We start from the raw sequence: 9,626 nt of genomic DNA, 5'->3' as shown, positions 1-9,626 counted from the left end.
GTTGGGTGCTCTGTCTTTAAAGATGTCGCTGAAGTGTATGTCGTGTAGTGTTTGACCCATCTTTGCTTCTAGGTATTTTATGGTTTCCGTTCTTATTTCTAGGTCTTTAATCCACTTTGAGTTGATTTTTGTGACTGGAGTGAGGCAGTGATCTAGTTAAAATCTGAAAATATTTTTATGATAATAACAGCTCTTTCATTTTCAGAGAAATTGGATTTCCTACCATTGGCTAAAATATAGCTTCTTAATTTCAGTTCCGAGTTTGTAATGTTAGAGCATTTAGTTAAAGACTTATGTGTGTAATGCCTTATAATTTTAAAATGACCAAGGAGATTACATTAATGTTACATTTTTTATATCATACTTCTTTTAGGTTACATTGAAGATATTTGAATTCTTTTTATCTTAAAATTATTTTTCTTTTTAAAATATGTAAGCCTCAATTCTATATATTAAATTGATAGGTGTTCATTGTATTTTGTGCACTTTAAAAATATATTACCTCCCTGCCCCTCCCAGTTCTGTTTCTATTTTTAATAAATTTCAGTAAAACACATGAAGTCCTTTATGCAATTTAAAAATTTTATAATCTATATGTAATTGTTTAAAATTTATAACATACCTTTATGTGCATTGCTCATTTAACTTTTATTTCAGGGGCCTTGTACCTTTACACAATGCATGCTCTTATGGACATTATGAAGTCGCAGAACTTCTTGTTAAACATGGAGCAGTTGTTAATGTAGCTGATTTATGGAAATTTACACCTTTACATGAAGCTGCAGCAAAAGGAAAATATGAAATTTGCAAACTTCTGCTCCAGGTATATTTAAATAGTACTGTTGATCATGTATATTACATAGAATATGTTTGTAATATTTCTAGTAATGAGAACACAGTCTAATAAAGGGATGGCAAGCAATGTTACGCTCTTATTCTGTATTTCAGAATAAGTGTCATAAATACTAGTTCATATTTTTATCTGCAGTTATGTTTACCGTCACAGGTGTACTGTAATAATGTCAGTTTTTGTGATAATTATCTGATTATTGATTTTTCCTATTTAGTGTTTAACTTCAAAATAGTTAATGGATTATGCAATTAATAAGCCATACTCATTTACCACTAATAAAACTGATAATTCTGGTTTAATTTAGATACCAGTGGAGATACTTTACTGTAAGAACAAGAATATAGCTAGATTTATTCTGTATTTCAATGTTTGTGAAAACTAAAAGTGTACATAAAAATTCATTTTTAATGAAATACACCTTATGTTGAAAATTTTTATTGTTATGTTACAATAATATAACAACATTTAATTGCATTTATTATATTCTGTGGATTCAAATATTTTTCTTTGGTATAGTTAACATTTGTGTTCTCATTCTTGAGGGCAAATTTAAACCAGTTCTACCCTTTCTGTTTTTCACATACCCAGCATGGTGCAGACCCTACAAAGAAAAACAGGGATGGAAATACTCCTTTGGATCTTGTTAAAGATGGAGATACAGATATCCAAGATTTACTTAGGGGAGATGCAGCTTTGTTAGATGCTGCCAAAAAGGGTTGTTTAGCCAGAGTAAAGAAGTTGTCTTCACCTGATAATGTAAATTGCCGTGATACACAGGGCCGGCATTCAACACCCCTACATTTAGCAGGTAAGCAGTTGAAGTTTCACAGGTTGGTGACACCAAGATTCATTTCACCTGAATGAGAAACCTAAAAAATTTCAAAGCAAGTATATTCACCATGAATTATACATTGCTGTATTTGTTAGTGCAGCCCTGCTTCATGTTCATGTTCACTAAATACTAGTTTGTTTTATTATGTAAAGGACAATTGAAAGAGCCTCTGCCGCTCACCCTGTGCTTTAGAACCTTTATTCCAGGTCACTGTATTGTTTGAATCATTTTTGGCAAGTAAGTTTAGTCTACAGAAACTTGAAAAATATACCTGCTTGAACCAGGTCTTCTTCATGGGAAACTAAACACTTTCCATTCTTGTTATTATATAGCTATTTAAGCACAAGCAGAAAAAATCTTACATAGATTTCTTGCCCAAGTTAGTTCTTGTATTGATTTGCTAAGCCTGCCTTAACAAATAGACCAGGTGTCTTAAGCAACAGAAATTTCTTTTTCAGAGTTTTGGATATAAAATTATTTGTTGGATTGTTTCCACTGAGGCCTCTGTCCTTGGCTTATAATGAACACCCTCTGTGTCCTAACATGGCCTTGTCATTGTGTGCACATCCCACTTCTCTATCTGTCCTAACCTCCTTTTCATTAAAGGACACCAGTCAGCTTGGATCTTGGCCTATTCTAATGAGTTCCTTTAAAGACCCTGTCTTCATACAGTCATATTTGAAGTTTCTGGAGTTTAGGACTTGTGACATAGGATTTGGGGAAAACACATTTGTGTCCATAACTTTGGTTCTAAGTTTTCCCTCAGAATTGTTAGTGCACCTTTGTTTTTAGTGCAGGTATACAACGTTGGGGTTTTAGAACATTTTGGGTTGGTTTGTTCAGTTTTTAATTTTCAATTTGAAATGGGAACTTGTAAACAAAAAGTTGCCATTTTAAAATAAAATACCAGATCATATAGATGTTTACATTGATTACATTTATTCTAAGCAATATACATGTTTAATCATAAGATGTTAACCGAATTTGTGATAGCGATACTTTTTTTTTAATACCAAGAACATTATAGAGTTAACCTAGAGTACTAAGGATAACCTAGTAGTCCCTGAGTTTTTCTTTCTTTTTATTTGTTTGTTTGGTTATTTGTTTATCTAGCTATCTATTTATTTACTTATGCAGAACTGGGGTACTAGCCAGAGGTGTGGGGGCTGAGATGATTCACCAAAGTCAGAGTGGGGAGCAGAATAGGCAGATTGATGAAGTACACTGCTGAGGGGAGACAGGAGGTTTCTGTTGTGCCATGTGGATCACTTCTAGGGCGGGGGATGGAACTTGTACTGAAGCGGCTGTGGCTAGCTTGCAGTGCTGCACTTTAACCCACTGAGCCACCACAGAAGGCCCCCTGAGTTTTTGTAAAGTCTTCAGTGTTGGAATTGAAGGTGTTAGGGAATGAGCCATTAAGATAGCTACAGCTAATACTGCAGTGGTTTTGCATCATAGGCACATTTGATTTTAGTTTATCTAAATACACAAGATCTAAAAGAGAAGAAAGCAATGCAGGTGTTTCTTTCTGTAACATGGAAAGTGAAAGTCTCTCAGTATGAGTAATTGAGTATGTTCCCAATATTCGGGAAATCATTTTAGTGAGTGTTTTTTTTTTTTTTTAACCTTTAAATTCCCAACTGCTTTATGTTAGAACCCTACTGTCCAAGCAATGGTATGATACCCTCTATGTGTTTTTTAAAACATTTTGGAAGTGATAAGCCAAAGATGCTAATTTGATGAGAAAAGGCTTCAGGAATTTCAAGTCTTTGTAAGATAAGGTATGACCTGACCTCTGATTTGAATTGTACCATGGCTAGTTATTTATATTGACTTTTTAAATCTTTATGGTAGCTTTAGAACCTAGAACATTAACAGTACTGTTTAAGTCTCTGTTGTCTTTGTAAGTGACAAATAGGTTGTATTCTCAAATTACTTCTGCTTACTCATGTCATCGTATACCTTAAGGAAGGAAGGACTGTTTGATTAAGTGTAATACTTGCCTTATGATAGTTTCATAGTCTTGTTTTTATTTTATTTTTACTTTAGTTCCATCAGCAAAAGCATAAAAATGACAATGAAAATAAATGTAGAGCCCTCCCTGGTGGTGTAACAGGTTAAAGTGCAGCATGTGAAGGTAGCTGCAGCCACTTCAGCACAAGTTAAATCCCTGGCCAGGGAAGTGACCCACATGGCATGGCAGACCTCTCCTGGCCTGCCTGCTGCTCCCCTCCCCTCACACTGACTTGCTCTACCTGTTCTGCTCCCCAGTCTGTCTCTGGTGAATCCTCTCACCGTCCCTGTACCTCTGGCCTGTACCACAGTTCTGTATGAATAAATAATTAAATCTTTAAAAGAAAATAAATGTAAATAAATATGTTGAGCTATTATGAAGTTTCAAGTGATACTTGGTTTTATGTTGGCCAAGTTAAGTTGCAGATTTGCTTTCAGTCTGAGTTTGTGTCATACTATACTTTACTGTTAAGTGTATGTACTAAGATAACTGACAGCTTCCAGGATGACTGCTGATTTTGGCACGTTATAAAAAAAAAAAACTTCAGGCCCTCCCTGGTGGCGCAGCGGGTTAAAGCACAACACTGAGAATCTAAAGCCGCTTCCGCATGGGTTCGATTCCCGCCTGCCCCGGAGGTGACCACATGGCGTGGCAGACCTCTCCTGACCCGCCCGCTGCTCCCCTCAGCAGTGTACTTCCTCGATCTGCCTGTTCTGCTCCCCACTCTGTCTCTGGTGAAGCCTCTCACTGCCCCTGAGCCTCTGGCCTGTACCCCAGTTCTGTATGCACAAATAAATAAATCTTTAAAAAAAAAAAAAATTTTTCATGGTTTTAGCAATACACAGTTTCTGCTGCCAGTCTTATAGAGATGGTTACCTCGAAGTTCTCTCCAGCAAAAAAGTGTGTTTTAGTGGCTTTCTGGGGAAGCCAGCACTAGTGTGCCATGTCTTGCTCTGCCCGCCATTGTGTTCCTAAATTGGCTTCTATATCCTTAAGGTTCTATATCCTTAAGGTTGGGCACATAAGATCAGGAAGGTTTATGTAGCACCATCAAAGCAAAGAATTCGGCAAGAATGTTTTAAAAGGAAATATACAAGCAAATCATTTAATAAAACTTTGAGAATCTCTAAATGAATGTCATTGCTGCAAGTTTCCTACTTGAAGCCAATGGGCAATTTTTTTATAAGATAAATTTTTAATAGATTTCAATGGAGAGTTTCAATTTCTGATTTATATAAAATCTTTTTTTTAACAGTGTCTGTTCTTCATAGATATATACATATACATAATTTTATGTTAATAAGTGATTTCACTTTTTTTTAACTAGCTGGCTATAATAATTTAGAAGTTGCAGAATATTTGTTACAACACGGAGCTGATGTGAATGCTCAAGACAAAGGAGGACTTATTCCTTTACATAATGCAGCATCTTATGGGGTGAGTTCTTTCAAGTATCTTTAAAAAAAAATCTATGAAATTGGCAAAGTGAAAATCAGTATTGCTATTCAAAAGGAATTTAATTTGACTCTCATTTCAAGAAAAGTAAATGAGAGCTAAAGAGATTATATTATCTTCCTTAGCACTTATCTCTTATTCTCTAAGATGTTAGTGCTTTTATTTGTTGGTACCCAGAAAAGCTCCTTAGGGTTCATGGGAATCTATGGAGATTCAGATGCATTTTTCTGACTTACAATAGCCCTAAATATTACAATTAATATTGACCATCTTTAGTAACATAGTTAGAATAATTAAGAAGTTGCTGGTTTACAAGATGTTCAGTTATATTACTTGAATAAGTGAAAAATTGTCAAAATCAACTTAGTCCTATCTTGCACAGAATTATTGACTTATTTTCTAGTTTCTCAAGTTACTTAAATGCCCACTGTAATTTTCTAGGCAACAGTTTAGTTGATGTTGGCAAGAAACAGTTTTTCATTTTCAGAGTAAGTTTGAACATGGAAAAAATAGGTATATAGCTAATTGCTTCTTAAAAACTAAAGTGTGATAAAGAAATATTTCAGACTGTAACAGGAGTATTTTCTTTTTACAGCATGTAGATGTAGCAGCTTTACTAATAAAATATAATGCATGTGTCAATGCCACGGACAAATGGGCTTTTACACCTTTGCACGAAGCAGCTCAAAAGGGACGAACACAGCTTTGTGCTTTATTACTGGCCCATGGAGCTGATCCTACTCTTAAAAATCAGGAAGGACAAACACCTTTAGATTTAGTTTCAGTAAGTGATGGACTTTTTGAAAAATCTCAATGCTTGGTATATATAAAATGTCTTCATGGTGGATGTGACAAAATTTGTTCTTTAGCTTAATTTAAATTTAGGACATCTTTGTTGTTAGAATATAATAAATATAGCATTAAAAATCAGTTATCATGTGCTGAGTACTTTTCAGAAATAGGAAAATGAAGTATGCCGTATACTGACTTGCTTTACATTAATTGGAAAACAAAACAGGCATAAGCCTTCAATGAGTGTTGTTACTGTACAAAAGCTGCAAAATAGCACACCATGAGTTTTAGTGAATTTCCCCAACTGGGAATGTTTGCCTTTAGGCTGCAGTCACAAAACTTACTGAAAGTATAGCTTGCCTTCCCTCCTACACTAACTCATCCTAAAATTCATACTGCTTCCCCCACCAAAGCTGTTTTTGAAACAAGTTTATTCCTCCATTCTCTATATAAGTTTGTATTTTGCTTTCTCTTCACACAGTAGAGAGAAAGGGCAATACCTTTTGAAGTGGGAAGTTGGGGGAGATGGAAGGACTTAGACAACTTTCCACTGAGATACCATCGATCTGGTTACATTAAGAAGCTGACATAGTTCATCTATTTTGAGGTTAAATAGATTTCTCAGCAGGCTCACAACCCAGCTATATTTGCAACATGATTTCTTCAGGGAAATGTCTTCTCAATTCCAGACTACCTTAAAAGTGAAATTTTGGACCATAGGTTCAAGCACAAGATAAAGTTAAGTCACAGTGAAGCAACATGCTTTTAGAACCTTTAGAGTTAAACAGACCTGTCAGGTTTCCAGCTCTACTACAGTCTTACAAGTTGCCTAACCTCTAAACCTCAGTTAACCTCTTTTGTAAATAAGGATAAAATATATCTGGTTAAAATGAGAAATAAGGTCATGTACTTAATCCTTAGCATGGTATCTGCTACATTAGAAAGCACCCAGTAAGTGGTATTAATATTATAAACAAACTATGACTATCATAAGAGTTCTCAGACTCAGGAAGAAAAGGGTGAAGACTGGAATAGTCAGTGTAAATGATTAGCAGTGATAGCAAATACTGATTTATTTCTTGCTAAATGTTAATTTAATCTTAATTGAGCTCTGCAAAAGAAAGGTATGTTTCTAATTAAATCTGATTGATTATCAGTAAATTTGGTTTCTTTTTTCCTTTTTAGCAGATTTGATTTAAATGATTATCTTTGTTACCCCCAGGCCCCTCAAAAAAAAAATTCAACTTTGAGGAACAAATATATCAGTATTTCCCAAGATATACAAACCTCATTCTATATGATTACTTCCTTCAATGTAATTGTGATAGTGTTAAAAGTTCTTAGCTTTTTAAATAGTTTTATAATTCATTTCAGTATTTTCAGTCATGGTATCAAAAAAATTATCTTCATACTTTGCCACATTTAATAGTTTTGTTTTTGTCTTGGAAGAAATGTTCTGAATATTTTCATATTTGATAACATCAGCTGAATACTACCTAACTTTACCTGAATACTACCTAATCATTTCTAGTATACTGGATTTTGTCAAAATTTCAGATGCATTCTATTGAGTGGGGTAGAATTTTAAAACTGTTTTTTGGCAGATTTCAACTCTCTCTAACATCTACCATAGGCAGACGATGTCAGTGCTCTCCTGACAGCAGCTATGCCCCCTTCTGCATTGCCTTCATGTTATAAACCACAAGTGCTCAATGGTGTGAGAAGCCCAGGATCCACCACAGATGCTCTGTCTTCAGGTCCATCCAGCCCATCAAGCCTTTCTGCAGCCAGCAGTCTTGACAATTTATCTGGAAGTTTTTCTGAACTATCTTCAGTAGTTGGCTCAGGAACAGAAGGCGCTTCCAGTTTAGAGAAAAAAGAGGGTAAGATATTCTGCATAAATACCTTTTTAATTGGGGGCTGCCTCCCTGGTAGTGGTGCAAATGGGTCAGACCACAGCACTGCAAGCTAGCTGCAGCTGCTTTAGTGCAAGTTCCATCACCAGCCCCCTAGTTGATCCACATGGTGTGGAAGACCTCTTGTCTTTTCCACTGCTCCCCACTCGGGTGAATCCTCTCACCTCTGCATCTCTGGCCTGTACCCCAATTCTTGTATGTATTAAATAAATCTTTTTTTAATGATTTATTTTTATTTATGCATACAGAACTAGGGCACAGGCCAGAGATGCAGAGGGTGAGAGGATTCACCAGAGACAGAGTGGGGAGCAGAACAGGCAGATCTACCAAGTACACTGCTGAGGGGAGCAACGGGCGGGCGGGTCAGGAGAGGTCTGCCACACCATGTGGTCACCTCCGGGGCAGGGATTGAATTCATGCTGAAATGGCTTTAGCCTTTTAGTGCCTTGCTTTAACCACGAGCCACCAGGGAGGGCCCTAAATAAATAATCTTTTTTTTTAAAAGACTTCTTAAATTGGTAGTTTAGCTGTGTATTTGTCATTTGGAATGCTAATAAGGCATTTTTAAACTTCAGTACAGCTACTAGCAACAAATTAATTAGCACAGTCTAAAATATTAGCCTTTTATTGTAGTCTCAGTAATGGAATAATAGAATTCCCAAACACTCTCTTTCCAAGTTTAGACTTGAATCTAATGCTCTTACGCAACTCTTTATGCTTTTTGAAAAGTTTAGTTATAATTATGCTTTTTGTAAAGCTTAGATATCTTTTTTATTGAGTAATTATGCCTTTACCAGTTTCAATGTATTTTAGTTATGAAATGCTTTTTTTTAACCTCATGTAAACATTTCACCCCAAAATATCCAACTTTGAAGATCATTTTTAAAAAGAAAGCTATATGCCTGCAGCCTCCATAAAGCTGTTCTTTACCTTTTATTTGTCAGATTCAGCATAGGCTGTATAACATTGTGAAACTTACCTTCATAAACATAAGTAACTTACATCCTTAGAGGCAGACTTTTTTTTTATGATATATAATTGACATAAAATATGTTAATTTCTGATATGTGAAAAGAAATTTTTTTTAGATTGATTTATTTATATTTATGTATACAAGAGCTGGAGTTTAGACCACAGGTGGAGGGGCGAGGAGGAGGGGATTCCTCAGAGACAGTGAGGAGAACAGGCAGATCTACTGAAGTACACTGCTGAGGGAACAGCAGGCAAGACAGGAGAGTTCGCCTGTGCCATGTAGGTCAGCTCCCTGGCTAGGGATGGAACTCAGGCTGCAGTGTCTGTCGGTAGGTTGATGGCACTGTCCCATCAGGGAGGCCCCTTGAAAATTTATTTTCAGGACACAATCTAAAATTTTTAAATGAAGATGTCTTCTTTTTAATGAGAGTACCCATTGGTTGACTGTAACTATTTTATGTTGTTGGACTTTCTTTACTCAGTTTTTATTCAGTATTGCATCCGAAGTGGCTATTTATATTTTGCTTCATCCTTACATTCTCTCAATATATAGTAATATAACAAAACTTTGTTATAATGTTCATATACATTGTACTGATGTGAAATTTTGTTTTGGGAATTTACTTCCAGTTCCAGGAGTGGATTTTAGCATAACTCAATTTGTGAGGAATCTTGGACTTGAACACCTAATGGATATATTTGAGCGAGAACAGGTGAGTAGATTATGTTGCTTGATTTGGTGATTTATGGAGGCGTAAGGAAAAATTGAGGCATACTTGATATGGCATCTGG

General features: G+C 35.6%; 1 protein-coding gene across 1 annotated transcript in view; it reads left to right on the top strand.

The window, feature by feature from the left end:
• The window catches only part of TNKS2 (tankyrase, TRF1-interacting ankyrin-related ADP-ribose polymerase 2), a 58,707-nt gene that overhangs the window by 35,586 nt on the left and 13,495 nt on the right, over positions 1-9,626 (top strand). Inside the window, exons 14-19 of the mRNA XM_012723874.1 lie at positions 658-823; positions 1,442-1,661; positions 5,027-5,136; positions 5,750-5,938; positions 7,580-7,829; positions 9,465-9,547. Coding sequence (XP_012579328.1) covers positions 658-823; positions 1,442-1,661; positions 5,027-5,136; positions 5,750-5,938; positions 7,580-7,829; positions 9,465-9,547 — 1,018 coding nt within the window. The remainder of the gene's footprint in view (positions 1-657; positions 824-1,441; positions 1,662-5,026; positions 5,137-5,749; positions 5,939-7,579; positions 7,830-9,464; positions 9,548-9,626) is intronic.

Source organism: Condylura cristata, unplaced genomic scaffold (genome assembly GCF_000260355.1).
Source record: "Condylura cristata isolate star-nosed mole 26May11 unplaced genomic scaffold, ConCri1.0 scaffold00011, whole genome shotgun sequence".
NCBI lineage: Eukaryota > Metazoa > Chordata > Mammalia > Eulipotyphla > Talpidae > Condylura > Condylura cristata.
This window is presented reverse-complemented; position numbering and strand designations above follow the sequence as displayed.